Here is an 18,426-nt window from a genome sequence, read left to right on the forward strand (position 1 = left end):
GAACTGTGCTGCTTGGAAAAACCCTGGTCAGAAGGGAAAGAGACATGAGTGTCTGTCCAACAGAGGTGATGGCTGAGGAGCTGGGAGCCTACAGTAGGAGCCCTTGCTGGAGGATGGAGGAGGAATATAGGTTGCCATTGCCCTGAACTGTGACATAGGCAATTATATTTTGTGTTCAGCATTATTTTTTCTGTCAGATGTCTACAGATTTCAGACATATTGGGAGAGCACATAGTGATATTTCCAATATGGCTTTATAAGTAAGTTAGCACTTTGCCAAATATTTCAGCCAGAACTGTAGATCTCATTGGTTGAGTGTTCCTTCCAAAAGTCTAATAATAGAACCCTCTGTCAATCAATGTAATTTTTATAGAATGCAGCAGCTTCAAATCCAAAAGGCCACGTCTATGCTGCAATTTGTTAATTACCTTCAGTGATTAACTGATTATATCATTACTGAGACTTTTTCCTGGAACACTCACAGGAAAAAAAAAATTATCCATAACCCTATACAAAGTACAAGTTTGCTCAAAGATTTAGTTTTTAAACTGAATTTTCTTCTAATATCCTTCCTTACTTTGGATAATTGACAAATAATCAGTATAGCAATTAGTTCCTGTTAAGTGCAACAGTGATAGTAAGACACATATTTTGGGAAAACACAATGTATAGTATGCCAAATTCAACACAGATTTACACCTTAAGCAATCCTACTAACTTCAAATAATGGTTTTGTATTGTGGGGGAGGGTAGAGGAGGCAGGCACTTGTGAGAGGACACAATGAGAGGACACAATGTTAAATTTGACCCCAAATGCCATGGTTTTGCCTCTGAAGAGCAGCCACCAGTGGAATGAGCTCTAACTGGACATTTAAGATAACTGACTAATTTTAAGAAATGGAAATAAAAAGACGCTAACCTAGAAGGCTTTCAATGACTCATCCATCAGATACTCCAACATATCTAATGAAAACAAAGATGACTAGAGGCTAGGCTTCTACCAACTCATCTCCTCAGTCTCTTGAAAAAATGTCCCAGGTGTAAGGTCCAGTTGGTCTTGAATCTGGGCCTGCAAAGCTGATCCGTAGCAAACACCTCCACGCTTCCACCCAATAGCAGCTGTTAACTGGCTCATGCTCCACTACCTACAACCTGCTGCAGACACAGACCGTGCAAAGTCCTGCCTCAGGGGATCCAACAGGCAGCAGCTTCATGCATCCTGATTGGCTCCTGGCCCTATATGAATCCAAAGTGGGTGTGTTTCAGGAAGTATCCAGGTGACATCACTGATCTCCTGTAGCTGCCATGACCTGCTTTCCTCTCAAATTCCTGGCTTTGACCTCAGCTTGATTTGTACCTTGCTTCTTGATCCAGACCCTGAAACCTGACTGGGATTTGGATTCCCAGAGATTGACTATAAACTCCCCTGCTACTTTCAGGCTCAGGTTTGACCCTGCTCTGACCCTTGGTCCCAACTGCCCTTGTCAGGATCCTGACAGTTTGCCTGGACAACTCTAGTTAGTGGTGAAGGCCTACTCTGAGGGAATATGGAGGTAACGATCCACTCCCTACCAAGAGGCTGCATAGGTTGATTGCTCCCAGAAGGAGCTCCCCATGCTGTGAGCCCAAGTATCACAGCTTGCAACAGAGAACCAAGCTCTGTGCAGGCAATCTACCCAGCTCAATGATGAAAATGTGGGACTGTGGGCCCACCTGGCACAGCATGCCGCAGATGCTATGAGAGCAGGTGGCTCAGCTGTGAGCGAGAATGCTACACTAGGATATGTGCTATGGCCGTGTACCTGGACCCAGAACTCCCAGTCCTCTTCTCAGAACATTTTAATGGAGACTATGAAAAAAATGGGGGGGTGGGAGAGAAAGAAGGTTATTAACCAATGCCAACTGATGTTTCTGCTTCAACCCCAATACTACCCCATCAATCAAGCAAAAGGAAAACTCGTTACTACCCTCATAATGGGAGATGCATTCGATCGGACCTTGCCCCTGCTTGAACAAGTGACCCTGACGCTCTCTGAGATACTTTCCTCCAGGCATTTCCCGCCATATTTGGGGAGTCCAACCATGCCTGCTCAGCAGAGGCAGCCCTGTGCAAACTCAGTCGGGGCAGGGACTGGCCTCCTCCTATGCTACCCGCTTTTGGCAACTAGTCTCTTACACTGAGTGGAACAAAACAGCTCAGCTCTACCAGCTGCGTTGACGACTATGAAAGGAGATTAAGGATGAGCTAGCTTGTGTAGCTACAACTTGGAACAAGGCATCAAAATGAGGGATTCCATTAAGGTTGCTGGAACAGGAAACTTCAGCCGTGTCCAGCCATGGTTTATGATGCAGTAAGACAAGGCAGGTTCAGCACCAGGCAAGTGGCCTAGTACTCATATGTGGTGAGGTATGAGATGGAGCTCTCCCTTCCCGCAATCAACCCCCGTCAGCTGGGAAGCTCAGACCTGGAACATTAGAAATAATAGCCTTAGTGCTTAAGATGTGGTTCTAATTGTGGAATGCCGTTTAGGTGGAGGCGCTGATCAACCTAGATGCCTTCATTGACCTCATCATATGCATCAACAACAGGCAGGGAAGGGGTCCGGGCCACCACACCCCCAGCATCCCTTGGGACCCGTCTCCAAAATGGACTCTGAACCCATGCAGCTGTATATTGTCTGCCGTCATGTGACCCCTAAGGAAAAGGAGTGCTGTTGCCCCATGGGCTGTGTTTCTGCTGTGAAGGATCTGACCACACTCTTAACAAATGCCCATCATGTGCTCGAGCACAACTCAGTTTAGCAAATGACCATCAGGGCCGGCCTTATGGGTGGGCGACTGCCTGGGGTGCCATGGTCGGGGGTGCCAAGGTCAAGCGACCAGGAGCGGGGCATGCCTGGAGTGTGAGGCCGTAGAAGGGAGCTTGGGGCAATAGAAGCAGGGGGAGGGCTAGGGGAGAGGCAACAGAGCTTGGGAGCAATGGGAGGGATGAATGGGGGGGCAGTGCTTAATTTGCAATGACAGAGGTGCCAGAACTCAAGCTGGGTGGCCAGAGAGCGGCGGCTGGTTGAGCACCCAGCTCTGAAGGTAAAGTCGCCACCACCAGCAGTGCAGAAGTAAGGGTGGCATGGTATCGTATTGCCACCCTTATTTCTGTGCTGCTGCTGGCAGCAGTGCTGCCTTCAAAGTTGGGTGGCCAGAGCGCGGCAGATGCTGGCTGGGAGCTCAGGGTGCCAGGGCTATGAACCGCCAAGCCTAGAGGTGCTGATGCTCAGCCCCAGCAAGCCCTAGCACATATTAAGTACTAAAGCAGTGGTCAGGGGTGCCAAGATACAAGTTTGCCCAGGGTGCCATTTTCCCTAAGGCCAGCCCTGATAACCATGCCCAGGCCCGATAGAGTGGGTTGGCCTGAGCAAGCCCCAAGATAGTACCACCCTACTGCTCACCCTACTGTCTTTTTCCTTCTCTACCAGATTTCTTTTCTTTCCTATCTTTCTTCTTTTTCTTTCTGTAATAACAATCTGGCTTAGCCAGCAAAGACTGCATATTTTGCAACACTGTTGTAAGCAAGCGTGTGACCAAAGAAGCAAATAAAGGCAATGTCCTAAATAGCCTGATGCTGGTACAAGTTTCGGAGTCCAGGTCTTGGAGTCGCTAATAAGACTGAGTGCCATGCTTGAGTTCTTCCAGCAGTGAGGCTGCAAGTGATAGCCAACACCAGAGACTAAAGCTGCATTTTCTACCTTTGCAGTTCTTTCCTTTCCCCTTGTACGTGTTGGTCTTGTTTCGCCTTCTAGAAAACAGAATCAAACTAAAAGCAAAAAGAAAAGGAGTACTTGGTTAGTCCCTAAGGTGCCACAAGTACTCCTTTTCTTTTTGCGAATACAGACTAACACGACTGTTACTCTGAAAACTAAAAGCAGCAGCAGCAGCAACAGCCCCGTTCCATCTCAATTAACTTCTTTTCTTTCCCCCAAAAGGCCAGTAGTTACCACATTTAACTCCATTTAAGAGACAGTCAAACAAAGGGCTTTTTTCAGGGAACAAACGAGTTGTTAAAATGAAAGCCTTATTTAATACTTTACATTTCAAATGCTTGAACTGTTTTCCCCTTCTTTTCTCTATCTTTAATAAAACGTTTAAACTATTTTTAATGGTGTGTTTTCTATGGTACTATGCAGGCTGAGGTCTGTGTACCGAACCTTGTTTTAAGCTGTTGTTTGACAGTGACAGGGTTCTGTTATCATCTTTAATTTAGATGGAATACATGAGCCCAAAGAATTAACACAACAGGAGGTCAGAGGGCCAGTTATCCTGAAACTGTAACATATTCTGTTACAGAAGAGACAGACTCAAAGGCAGCAAATGTGCAGGCCCTGTTCTGATATTAAGGCTGAAAAGGCTTTTGAAAGCACTGGTTTCAACTGGTTCAAACTGGTATGTAGCACCCTACATAGCACAATTTTGCATAAGTCAAAATTAAGGAGTGGCCGGGGGGGGGTTAGAAAAAAATAATTTATTGACACTGAATAAAAGAGGAAGTTACTCACCTTGTGCAGTAACGAGGGTTCTTCGAGATGTGTCTCCCTATGGATGCTCCACTTCACGTGTCGGAGTGTCCCTGCGCCGCAGATTGGAGATTTTCAGTAGCACTGCTCGGTTGGGACACGCGTGCAGAGTAGTCACCTCGTGGTGCCGTTGGCACCTCATGTAGCACACACATGACCCTGACCCTTTAGTTCCTTCTCTACTGCAGAGCTCGAACGAATTCTGAAGTAGAGGGGAAGAGGGTGGGTAGTTGAGCACTCACAGAGACACACATCTCAAAGAACCCTTGTTACTGCACAAGCTTGAGCAACTTCCTCTTCTTCTTCGAGTAGCGTCCCGGTGTGTGCTCCACTTCAGGTGTCTGTAGAGCAGTGCCCTACCGTGGATGGTAGGAGCTTTGGTGTCATGCGTGTTGTTGCAGAAAGCATGGTAAGGCCTAGTATAGTATCTGACAGAGCACTGAGTGATGGCATCATGTTTTCCAAAGGTGTGCTCTCAGGCCTGTGTGGTAGCCCTGCATATATCTATTAGAGGGACATTGTTCAGGAAGGCTATAGATGTGGCCATGTCATGCGTACAGTGGGATCAGATCCCCAGTGGGGGTTCCTTGTTGCGCAGTCAATAGCAAAGTTGGATACATTTAGATAGTCTCTGGTTGATATAGCGGTCAGCCCTTGGAGTGTTCTGTTGTGGAAATAAAGTCTTGGGGATTTCTGGAACGGTTTGGTTCTGTCTAAATAAGTCGATAAATAACTCGATAAGACATCGAGTGTGTGTAGAATGGCCTCTTGGGAGTTCCCATGTGGTTTTGGGTAAAATGGTAACTAATTAATTAAACAAATCTAATTATTTCTAGAGAGAAAAAACAAAAAAAGCAGCACTGCCACTAGGCTCCGTCTGCAGCTGAGGACAGTTGAGAAGGAACTGAAGGGTAGGTTGCACACACCCTGACATGAGGCACCAACGGCACCGTGAGAGGACTGCCACGCACGTGCACCCTGATTGAGCACTGCTACTGAAAAATCTCTGATCTGTGGCACAGTGACGCACTGACACCTAAAGTGGAGCACCCACAGGGACACTACTCAAAGAAGAAACAGGAGTTCCTCATATAAAAGAATTTATTCAGCCTGTTTCACTCTCGGAAATTCATCATGAATGAAGTTTATACTCTCAAGAGTTTTAATTGTACTTTGGTCAATTATATAGTATTACATACAGTTCTTGTATGCTACACCGTAAGCAGTTTAATTAAACTTAAATAATATTTGCTACGTTTGCTTCCCTTCCCCATTAGTGCTGCTTCAGACTTGAAAAGACAAAAGAATTCAAGTGACTTGTTTCTGCAGGACCTTAAACCACTTCAGTTCCCTTACTCAGTGGTGAAGAAAAAGAAAAAGCCAAGTGGGATGGTGGGCTTTGCAGAGAAGAGAATAATTGAACACTACAGATCTTGTTCTTAGAGTAATTATTTTTCAGCCTCTTCCTCAGCACAGGTCTGCTGCTCAGCACCTCTCAGAATCAATCGGTACCAAATCCCAAATGAGGCTGTTGTGCAGATCAAGTGAGAAAGTGTAGACAATTGTAAGAGAGAACATGATTCTAAGACGCCCTTAGAAATATGCTGTCAAAAGTGAGCAAGCCTACTTTATAGTCTATCTACTTACTTACAAAGCCCCTCCACCACAGGACTGGAGCTCGAAAGACAAAAACCCCCACCCATCAGGTTCCAGCTTTGCAGATTTCAAGAGAAACCATCTTTCCCAATATTTATCCTTGCTATAGCTAGGTCAGGCCTTAACAAAAGTCAGAAGCCAAGAACATTACTTCCATCAGCCAGGAGGTGTAAAGTTTTAATGCAGTCTATTAAAGTGAGTCTCTCGTGCCCATATGAAACAAGTTTCCTAATAAACTTCATGTTGCCAGGCATTTCTTTGATGTGATACAGGTTTTGCAACATGTTATTTAATATGGCATTTGAAAACACTTTGGGAAGCTTGATGGAGAACAATTCTGTCTTTCTGTCTGTACTTGAAGGGGACTAATATCAGCACGGTTCAGTTTTCCAATCATTTCAGCCTATATGACCGTTGTCAAAGAGTGAAGATTTTACCATGACCAATTTTGAATTTGAAAAAGTTGTACAATGTTCTAGACAGGTAGGGATATAAGCACCTTCAAGACCAAAAGATAGCTACCAAAGGCAAAATACTAGTTTCCTGGGTAGACCTAAGAAATAGGAAAAAATAGAACCCCCTAGAAAGGCAGAGAAGGATACAAGTGTTTTTTAGATTCAGAAGTGAACTTCTAGTTCCAGTACCAAACAGCTTTCTTTCTTTTCTTAAAGGGAATAATGACTAGATTGAGCTTGTGAATGATATCTACTTTCCAAGTCATCGGCCACAAAGGACATGGATTTCTCTGAAGTTCTCAATTATTTTGGGCTTTTTCCTGAGCTTTCGTCCCAGAATTTTTGCAGCAACACATGACTAATACTACGCAGTACTACCAATTTGTCACTTTTGGGAGAATTAAAACAAATTTTAAATTGTATCCTATTTAAAACCATACATTAAAAAAAAAACAAAAAAACCACTTTTCATAAACAGTTAGGCAGGTGCTGCCTGAGTGTTTTTAAAAACTAAAACAGTCTTTTACAATGAGTTCCTATTTTTGCATCTTTCCAAAAATAGGGCTCTTACTGTGCTAGTGTTCTTTGTTTATCAAAACACGAGCACTGATATTTATCCCTATCAGAATTCCAACTATCAAGTCATTATTAAAAAGAAAAGGAGTACTTGTGGCATCTTAGAGACGAACAAATTTATTTGAGCATAAGCTTGAAGTGAGCTACAGCTCACTTCATCGGATGCATTCAGTGGAAAATACAGTGGGGAGATTTATATACACAGAGAAAATGAAACAATGGGTGTTACCATACACACTGTAAGGAGAGTGATCGCTTAAGATGAGCTAATACCAGCAGGAGAGCGTCGGGGGTGGGGGGTGGACGACACGACCTTTTGTAGTGATAATCAAGGTGGGCCATTTCCAGCAGTTGACAAGAACGTGTGAGGAACGAATAAACATGGGGAAATAGTTTTACTTTGTGTAATGAGACATCCACTCCCAGTCTCTATTCAAGCCTAAGTTAATTGTATCCAGTTTGCAAATTAATTCCAATTCAGCAGTCTCTCGTTGGAGTCTGTTTTTGAAGTTTTTCAACAAAAAAACTTCAAAAACAGACTCCAACGAGAGACTGCTGAATTGGAATTAATTTGCAAACTGGATACAATTAACTTAGGCTTGAATAGAGACTGGGAGTGGATGTCTCATTACACAAAGTAAAACTATTTCCCCATGTTTATTCCTCCCCCCTCCCCCGTTCCTCACACGTTCTTGTCAACTGCTGGAAATGGTCCACCTTGATTATCACTACAAAAGGTCGTCGTCCCCCCGACGCTCTCCTGCTGGTATTAGCTCATCTTAAGCGATCACTCTCCTTACAGTGTGTATGGTAACACCCATTGTTTCATTTTCTCTGTGTATATAAATCTCCCCACTGTATTTTCCACTGAATGCATCCGATGAAGTGAGCTGTAGCTCACTTCAAGCTTATGCTCAAATAAATTTGTTCGTCTCTAAGGTGCAACAAGTACTCCTTTTCTTTTTGCAAATACAGACTAACACGGCTGCTACTCTGAAACAAGTCATTATTAGGATTTATTGGTCATAAAGTGGGCAAATATCAATGCTTGCACTCCCAGAAAGGGGGATTGTTGTGTTTTGGGCTTTTTTTCTTGTGCATTTAGGAAACTCTAGTCAGAGAAGTTTATTCATAGGCTTTAGAGAGAAACATTTATTCTACGAGAAGGTAATTTTTAAAAAAAAGAGCCTGTGTTCATGCATGAAGTCTAAAGGAAACACAGCAACAGTCTTCAGAAGAGACAGATTCGTGTCCATATGAAATTACCTACTATTTTACATAGGAACAAGACATCTTTTTGGAAGGTGTTAGCTTTGAATTGCAGCCTGGTATAAGAAAAGGACTCAGGGCTAGAACGCCTCAGTTCTAATCACAATTCTGCCATCGACAAAGCGAGATAAATCACTTCTATATGCCTCATGTTTTACCCAGTTGGAGAATGAAGATATTTACTCACAAACATTGTAGGATTCTTTTAAATAGTAGTTAATATCTGTAAAGGACATTGACGATATAAAGCACTTTAGTCAGTGACCGTGCCAAATATTATTTGGAAGTTCCTAATCGAGACTAGAAAAAAAAATTAGGCCGAGATCAACTAACAAATCTGAATGCCTGGGGAGCCATTTCAGTCACCTTTATAGCACTGTTCTCCTCCTCCTCCACACTGCAAGAAGGCCTTGTTGCAGAGACTGAATTCCATGATGGGGGAGGCGGCAGAGATGTGGAAGGCTTCAGGTTGGGGTGGCAAGAGAACAGAATGTTGGAGCAGTGGTGAGGGAGTCTGACTAGTTTGTGTGTGCGTGCATGCGAGAGAGAGAGAATAGAGGGTCAGCAGTAAGCGGCAAACAGTTTCACACATTATAAGGCCAAAAGGGACCATTGTGATCATCCAGTCCAACCTCCTGTATAATATAGGCCATAGGACTTCACTGAATTAATTACTGTTTGAATTAGAGCACATCCTTTAAATCAGGGTTGGATTTTTTTTTTGTAAAGATTTCCACTGATTGAGAATCCACCATACCCTTGTTACATTGTTTCTATGTTTAATTATCGTCACTGTTAAAAGTTTGCACCTTATTTAAGAATATGAGACCGGCCATACTGGGTCGGACCAAAGGTCCATCTAGCCCAGTATCTTGTCTTCCAACAGCAACCAATGCCAGGTGCTTCAGAGGGAATGAATAGAACAGATAATCATCAAGTGATCCATCCCATTGCCCATTTCCAGCTTCTGTCAAACAGAGGACACCATACCTGCTCATCTTGGCTAATATTAATTTCTAGTCTGAATTTGTCCAACTTCAACTTCCAGTCACTGGATCTTGTTATACATTTGTCTGCTAGCCCTCTATTATCTAATATTTTCACCCATATAGGTACTTACAGACACTGTTCAAGTCACCCCTTAACTTTCTCTTTGTTAAGGTAAGTAGATTATGCCTTATAATGAGAGACTTGAGGAGCTTGTTTTCCAATCCACCTCACGGCCCTTTGAGCCCTCTCCAACTCATCCATATCCTTGAATTGCAGACACCAGAACTGGATTTCCAGGAGCAGTTGCTAAGGGAGCTAATATAGACCTCCTATTCATACATGATTATACATCTGTACACTACCAATCTCACTCACTTGCCTGGGGAATTAGCCACACCCAAATTATACTTTAGATAAAAATTGGAGCCTGGAGGGAAAGGCTAAACAACCACAAACTCACAAAGGAAAAAAAACTTCCAGATAGGGCTTTCTACCCAGCCACTACTTCAGTCCTAGGACTTCCCATCCAGTCTGTCTTCCGCAGGGCCACAGCAGTAGATGGTTCTTTCCTGCAGCTTCTCTGTATTACTCCCTCCATCCCCCCACAACTCTTTATAGCCAACAGCTGTCCCCTTCTCAGCCTCATCTGATTAATCTTCATCCAGTGTTGAGAAAAAAGAAAGTTACATCAATTATGTTGTGGGGGACTGTCCAGCAAGTGTATTCAGAAGTGAAGAATAATTCTTTAATGTTTATGATGAAAAAAACACAACAAGACCTTATTTAACTAGGAAATTGAAAGAACTAGCAGGAGTCTCATTCAGCGTGGGCCCATATGCAATTTTCATACATCCTTGGAGAACTTTCTACCTTATTGTAATTGTATGCAGCAACTACCGTCACTGCAATTCATTATCAGTTAGTATATGCAATGTCCTAAAACAGCATAGTTGGATGACCACTAGTTCATGAGTTATTGCAACATACCCACATTACCCCACATATACTTTATTAATCGTCATATGCAAGTTACATTTATGTTAAAAAACAGCTTGCTAGTGAGGAAGACAGTCACCACTATTACAATAAAAGATACTCTCTTAGAGGCAAAAGTGTATATAGAACTACTAAAAATACAGGATAACAGTACAACATGTTTGGGGTACATTTTACCCACATACTTTTTGATAGAGGAAAAATATGTTTGTCACACTAAATTGAAACTTTTTTTTTTTGCTGAATTTGTCACTTAAGCACAAGTACACATGTCCAAAGAACAGCATAGTTGGAAGACCACTAGTTCATGAGTTAACAAATACATGCTTGTGGAGTACAGCATAACCCTCATTCATGTTCACGGGGTAAATAAACAGGGCTGGCTGCCCCCAGACCTCCAGCCTTTGAAGGGGAAGGCCACCCTGTTACAACATCGAAGGATCACAGCCTTTTTAGCACAGTGTTGCACTGGAAACTCATGATTATCCACCATGACTGGCAGAGAGAGGGGAGTTGAGGCGATGACAGCAAAAGCAGTGGAAGAGAAGAACTAGGCTGTGGTAAGTGTGGGTTCTGAATAATTATTCTAAAACATAACTGACACTGAGTTTAGGCTGAAGAGTGGTGCCTAGTAGCATTCCAGAACGAGGAGAGTGGCTAACCAAGGAAATACAAAGTTGAGGTACATGTCTTCCCGGTGTGGACAGGCAGGATGGTCAGGAGTGGAGATTAAGTGGGTGAGCCTAGCTAGAGCAATGATTACCATGGATGCATGTTAATCCCTTCACTGCCTCTGCCATCACCATCTCCTCTCTCCGCCAGTCCAGCACAGTCCTCTCTCTATGGGAAGCAGCTCAATGTACAGCTCAGCTTATGTAGCAAAGAAAAGTGCTGCCTATGATTTGTTTGCACCAGCAATGGGCACCAAACAGCAATGGACAACTTTGCTTCTAGAGTATAATGATTTGCAAGACAGGAAGGGGAGGGTTAGCTGGAAATATGGGGAAGGTTCTGTGTAGAGAAGGACACACACAGTGTTCTCTCACATGCTTAACCAAAACAGAAAGTCTATCAGCATTCCGTAACAGTCAATGCGCAGTTTCTCTCCCTGTCCTGTCAGCCACTCCACACTCCTAACATTTCAAAGTACAAACCATTACATTATAACAAAACATACTGCGGGGTAAACTACAGACCACTTAGGAATCACATTGCATCTTTGGCCTTTAGCGGGTCACAGTAGCATCTTTACCGTACACCTCTGTAATAACTACAGCTGTCCGAATAAAGAACTCCTACAAAGAGCATTTTTATGTTTAAAAAAAAGTTAGAAAAGGATATTTTGTTAGCGAATTTCCTTAGTGCAGAGTTAAGGTTGCCTGGTAGAATCATGTGCCTTTCCAGAATTTCAAGTTCAACAAAACTCAGAATTCTGAAAACCAGGATGTACAAAAATCAAGGTTGCTCTGGTGCATACCTTAACTCTCAGACTTCTGAGTCTTGCTGAACTTGACATTCTGGAAGGACACACGATACCACCAGGCAACTCTAACTTTGCATTAACAAAGGATTTTTTGTCAGTGAAAAATTTAGTTTGATCAAGATGCCGAATGGTATGCACTGCAGGGAACTTGATGGGTAAACCCAAAAGTAATTTTGCATTTAAAATTTGGGGCTCAGTGCATACATAGGACAAGGCTCTGCACTATGCGTTCATATATAACTTTTTTCTCTTTAAAAACAATGACCAAAACCCAAGTATTTTCACATTGCAGTAATTAGCAGATTACATTACCTGCCGAACTGGCACAGTTTGATGAAGCCTGAGTATTCTCAGAATCCTTCTGCTGTGGTTTTGATGTGGGATTTTTTAGTACCATCTCTTCTCCACTTGGAACAGGCACATGAGAAGTGGAGGGAGTAGCAGCGAAGAGCCTCTTCAGTACTTTCCCTATGAACACTATGGGATAATAAAAATAATTGTAATAAATAAAAGTAGAAACATCTTTACAATAGACATAAATCACTGTATTCTGAGATCCTTTTTTTAACCCTCTAATCAATTAAGAGTTGCTTCCCTTTCCTCCAGCTGTAAGTGCAAGCTGCCATCTGCACGTAAATCCCACATCCTCAAGGGTCATCAGTGAAATTTTGAACCTGGAATAGCCAGCATTCCCCCTGGCTATTCCGAGCTAAAGGAGTAAATGTTAGCTCGCGGCAGCAATTGTACGCTGCAATCCTCTGCAGCCAGGACAGGACATTTTACAAGAATGCTACACAAGCATCTTAAGACTGCTTAAAGTGTCTTGTTGGCACTGGGAGAATAACATGAGGGGGAAACGAGTCCAGGAGAGCTGGCTGTATTTTAAAGAATCCTTATTGAGGTTACAGGGACAAACCATCCCGATGTGTAGAAAGAATAGTAAATATAGCAGGCGACCAGCTTGGCTTAACAGTGAAATCCTTGCTGATCTTAAATACAAAAAAGAAGCTTACAAGAAGTGGAAGATTGGACAAATGACCAGGGAAGAGTATAAAAATATTGCTCGGGCATGCAGGAGTGAAATCAGGAAGGCCAAATCACACCTGGAGTTGCAGCTAGCAAGAGATGTTAAGAGTAACAAGAAGGGTTTCTTCAGGTATGTTAGCAACAAGAAGAAAGTCAAGGAAAGTGTGGCCCCTTACTGAATGAGGGAGGCAACCTAGTGACTGAGGATGTGGAAAAAGCTAACGTACTCAATGCTTTTTTTGCCACTGTCTTCACGAACAAGGTCAGCTCCCAGACTACTGCACTGGGCAGCACAGCATGGGGAGAAGGTGACCAGCCCCTGTGGAGAAAGAAGTGGTTCGGGACTATTTAGAAAAGCTGGATGTGCACAAGTCCATGGGGCCGGATGCGCTGCATCCCAGAGTGCTAAAGGAGTTGGCGGATGTGATTGCAGAGCCATTGGCCATTATCTTTGAAAACTCATGGCGATCAGGGGAGGTCCCGGACAACTGGAAAAAGGTTAATGTACCGCCCATCTTTAAAAAAGGGAAGGAGGAGGATCCTGGGAACTACAGGCCAGCCAGCCTCACCTTAGTCTCTGCAAAAATCATGGAGCAGATCCTCAAGGAATCAATTCTGAAGCACTTAGAGGAGAGAAAAGTAATCAGGAACAGTCAGCATGGATTCACCAAGGGCAAGTCATGCCTGACTAATCTAATTGCCTTCTATGACGAGACAACTGGTTCTGTGGATGAAGGGAAAGCAGTGGACGTGTTGTTCCTTGACTTTAGCAAAGCTTTTGACACGGTCTCCCACAGTATTCTTGCGAGCAAGTTAAAGAAGTATGGGCTGGATGAATGGACGATAAGGTGGATAGAAAGCTGGCTAGATTGTCGGGCTCAACAGGTAGTGATCAATGGATCCGTGTCTAGTTGGCAGCCGGTATCAAGTGGAGTGCCCCAAGGCGTCGGTCCTGGGGCCGGTTTTGTTCAATATCTTCATAAATGATCTGGAGGATGATGTGGATTGCACCCTCAGCAACTTTCCAGATGACACTAAACTGGGAGGAGAGGTAGATACGCTGTAGGGTAGGGATAGGATACTGAGGGACCTAGACAAATTGGAGGATTGGGCCAAAAGAAATCTGGTGAGGTTCAACAAGGACAAGTGCAGAGTCCTGCACTTAGGACGGAAGAATCCAATGCACCGCTACAGACTAGGGACCAAATGGCTCGGCAGCAGTTCTGCACAAAAGGACCTAGGGGTTACAGTGGACAAGAAGCTAGATACGAGTCAACAGTGTGCCCTTGTTGCCAAGAAGGCCAATGGCATTTTGGGATGTATAAGTAGGGGCATTGCCAGCAGATCAAGGGATGTGATCGTTCCCCTCTATTCGACACTGGTAAGGCCTCATCTGAAGTACTGTGTCCAGTTTTGGGCCCCGCACTACAAGAAGGATGTGGAAAAATTGGAAAGAGTCCAGTGGAGGGCAATAAAAATGATTAGGGGACTGGAACACATGACTTATGAGGAGAGGCTGAGGGAACTGGGGATGTTTAGTCTGCGGAAGAGAAGAATGAGGGGGTATTTGATAGCTGCTTTCAACTACCTGAAAGGGGGTTCCAAAGAGGATGGATCTAGACTGTTCTCAGTGATAGCTGATGACAGAACAAGGAGTAATGGTCTCAAGTTGCAGTGGGGGAGATTTAGGTTGGATATTAGGAAAAAAACTTTTTCACTAGGGGGGTGGTGAAACACTGGAATGTGTTACCTAGGGAGGTGGTGGAATCTCCTTCCTTACAAGTTTTTAAGGTCAGGCTTGACAAAGCCCTGGCTGGGATGATTTAATTGGGGATCGGTCCTGCTTTGAGCAGGGGGTTGGACTAGATGACCTCCTGAGGTCCCTTCCAACCCTGATATTCTATGATTCTATGATTTGTATGTAAAAGTAACGAGAATGGTAGCAATAGCACATGCTAACACTATTATTTCTATTAGAGAAGTAGCTTTCTCACATGCCCTTTTGCCTTCCACCTCACCCTATCATCTCATGCTTGCAGTACAAACTGCTATTGGTTATTTAAATGCAAAGGTCATTTAAATAAAACCAAGCTGTAGCTAAAATTGCCTTCTTCCTAATGAGCATGCCTGAGTATTTTAGTCACTTAAACCATATTTTGTTTTAGTCACAGAAAGCTGTTGTCTAGAGTGTGACACTCTTGGGTTATGATGTATGCCTGGTCAAGCAGAGATTTTTACAGAGCAGAGGAGGAGAATAGGTTTGGAGATAGTTATCTAACCTTTGATCCAATTTTAATGTTTTGGCAGGAAAAGGCACTTCTATCCTCAGGGTAACCTACTGTGGGATTCTAACGAAATAATTATAATGTTGCCTGGAGAAATGGGGTTTTATTACTTTAACAGGCTGATAGGATGGAAGGGCTCCCTTTTTCATGATAAAGCTATTTTTAAGGAATAGTATTCCCTCTAGCCAGGCAATCTGATTGTGGGCCACGAGACATTTTGCTGATCTTATTTGTCTATAGGCATGGCCCACCGCAGCTCCCAGTGGCCGTGGTTTGCCATTCCTGGCCAGTGGGAGCTGCGGGAAGCGGTGGCCAGCATGTCCCTGCAGCGAATCACGGCCACTGGGAGCTGCAGGCAGCCATGACTGTGGACGATCAATGTAAACAAATCTTCTTGTGGCCTGCCAGTGGATTATCCTGATGGGCTGCATGCGGCCTGCAGGTTTCCCACCACTGCTGTAAGTAATGGCTGCTATGACTCTACAAGGACATGTGACCAGGCCACATGATGCTGCCCTCCATCTTGGGATGTCAGTACTTTTCCACAAACTGACCTGGGAACCAAGCTTTGAAACAAAGGGTTCCCACCATATACTAAAACTATATCAGGCAGGGAGTGACATCATCTGGGGATCTTCACTCCCCACACAAGATGACTCCTGGAAACACCTGAGGAACAAAAACTGAACTGAGGGAAGTGCTGGACCCAGGCTAAAGGGATTTCTAGCCTGTGTATGAAAGACCTGGGGATCCAAGCTGTAAAGCAAGTGCAGCTTGCCCCTTAAGAATCTGCAGCCTGCTTGTATCATTTTTAGGGCGAGAATCTGCTATTAATATCCAATCTAGTATATTAAGCTTAGATTGTGCTTTTGTTTATTTGCTAGGTAATCTGCTTTGATCTGTTTGCTATCACTTATAATCACTTTAAATCTATCTTTTGTAGTTAATAAACTTATTTTATGTTTTGATCTAAACCAGTGAGTTTGGAGTGAAATGTTTGGGAATCTTAGCTCAGAGGGCCTATTGCATTTCCACTACACATTGAGAGGCAGGCAAACTATGAGCTTACGCTGTACAGTTCCCTGTACAATGCAAGACAGTATAATTTTGGGTTTATACACGGGGGTGGGGGAAGGAGCCTGGGGAGCTGGGAAATTGGCTGGTGTTTGTTGTTTCCACTCAGGTAGCACCACCTGCTGTCATGTTGGATAGTAACGGTGCCTGGGTTAGGCTGGATGTGTCCCCACCCAGCTGTGTATCTTAGAGGGGTGCAGTGGTTCCCCCAGCTCTCAGACTGCACTCCAGGGGTGACAACCCATCACAGGTCCCTAATGTAGTGCCAGATGCTTCTATCCTTACTTATAATAACTAGTCCCATTGACATCAGTAGTAGTACTCTTGCCAGGTCTTTAGCAGTATCAGTCCCATTTTATGGACACATTCTGCTCATCTCACTCATAGAATTAGTCCTATTGACTTCAATTGAACAACTTACATCAGAAAAGTGAGCACAGTTTGGCACTTAGTGGTGACTAGCACTACGCATCTTGAAAGACATGAGGGGAAACAGTCATCTACCATAGTATACATACACCCATTATAATTTCATTCAGAACAAGATTCTCTTTAAATATTTAAACTGGCTCACAGCACTATTTAAAAGCCTAAATTATTTTACTATGAATGAAGTCTCGTGCCTCTAGGAAATGACAAGGTATGAACAACGAGTGTGGGACATTCAGGGGAAAAAAGCATTTTATGCTGTAATCACAATTTCTATTCATTAACTAGAGGAATAATTTCATTGCGACTGTGGCTTAGATTCTTATTCAATAAGCGTATTGAGAATAATGTGGTGGTGGGGGGGAATAAATGGTAAGAGAGTCTTTAGACTCAGTCCAGAGGATGGGATGGTGCAACTACCTGCTGCCCCAAGAAGAAATGATGACTCAGTTTCAGTTCCTCCAGCGCCTACATCCTGCTTTTGGAGAGGGGGAAAAAAGAAAGGAGGGGTAAATTATTTCACCCATTTTGATGGGGCATTTGCTTGCCCTGCTACTGACCTGTGTGTACACATATGTACTGTCAAAGTTTGACTCAGACTCACAGTTTATCAGACCACTCTGTTAAGGGTGGCAGGTAATTGAAGATACATGAGTGGTCTCAGGGATCTCGAAGGGTGGTGACTAAAATCTTTTTCTTCTTTTGTCTGTAAGTTCTCTGTAACTTGTTCTCCAAAAAACTGTATAAATTAAAAGACACAAGCCCCACTCGGGGGGCTCACTTCTAAATGTATTAGCAGAGCAGCTTTGCTAATAAAACAATCTCCTTTAACAGCTTCCAGTTAACTTAACTAATTGCCCTTCACACCTTCCATTCTGATGCCTGCTTCTTAGATGTGCTGGCTCTATCTTAATTGCTTCTCCCTCAGATACTTTGTAACATGTTTTGGCATGCCCCCTCATATATAATGTATCCAGCATGTCCCCTTATACAACCTTATACTTATACAATGTTATACTTCCACAGTACCACGGGAGTCAGGGCAAGTACATCAGGCATGCATTTTGTGCTCTCTTTGCCTTCCTTTCCCATGTGTCAAGCTCTGATTTAAGCAGCCCTACTGCAGTTGCACATGGCAGGGCATGTGGCCTTGCTCTCCCCCTGCCCTTACTCACTGGCATTGCTATATTTCTAGCAAATCAAAATCTAGCCCAATTAAAGTTTTGTGCTCAAGAGCGGTGCCAAATTTACAACAACAAAGACTGCACTACTGTGTTCTGTCACCCTTTCAAGTGACCACTACAGATAAGGATCCAAACAAATTGGTTCCAATCCAGCACCTTTCACAATCACTAAATTCATTAAAGGAAAAGCTTCCTAGAAGTGTTAGGAAAGATGTAGCGATGTTAAGTACAGAGAAGATTTTCCCCATGCTGTGTGTCTCCAGTGTACAAATATATATTCTTTGCTCAGTGAGACAGTAACAATTATTGGCACTGGTCACAATGGTGCCCTACAACCCTTCTGAGATGAAAGCATGTTCTAATCTAGGAAATCATTTTCTATATTTACATAAATCTGAGAACATTTGAAGTTAGGGCTATGAAGGAGATAACCTT

At 43.4% G+C, this 18,426-nt stretch overlaps 1 protein-coding gene across 3 annotated transcripts in view; it reads right to left on the reverse strand.

Moving 5' to 3' along the window:
- Positions 1-18,426, reverse strand: part of ERICH1 (glutamate rich 1) — a 109,503-nt gene that overhangs the window by 72,962 nt on the left and 18,115 nt on the right. For all 3 annotated transcript variants that reach the window (XM_073336183.1, XM_073336185.1, XM_073336184.1), the window contains one exon: positions 12,306-12,470. In XM_073336183.1, the coding sequence (XP_073192284.1) occupies positions 12,306-12,470 (165 nt within the window). The remainder of the gene's footprint in view (positions 1-12,305; positions 12,471-18,426) is intronic.

This window comes from Lepidochelys kempii, chromosome 3, assembly GCF_965140265.1.
Source record: "Lepidochelys kempii isolate rLepKem1 chromosome 3, rLepKem1.hap2, whole genome shotgun sequence".
NCBI lineage: Eukaryota > Metazoa > Chordata > Testudines > Cheloniidae > Lepidochelys > Lepidochelys kempii.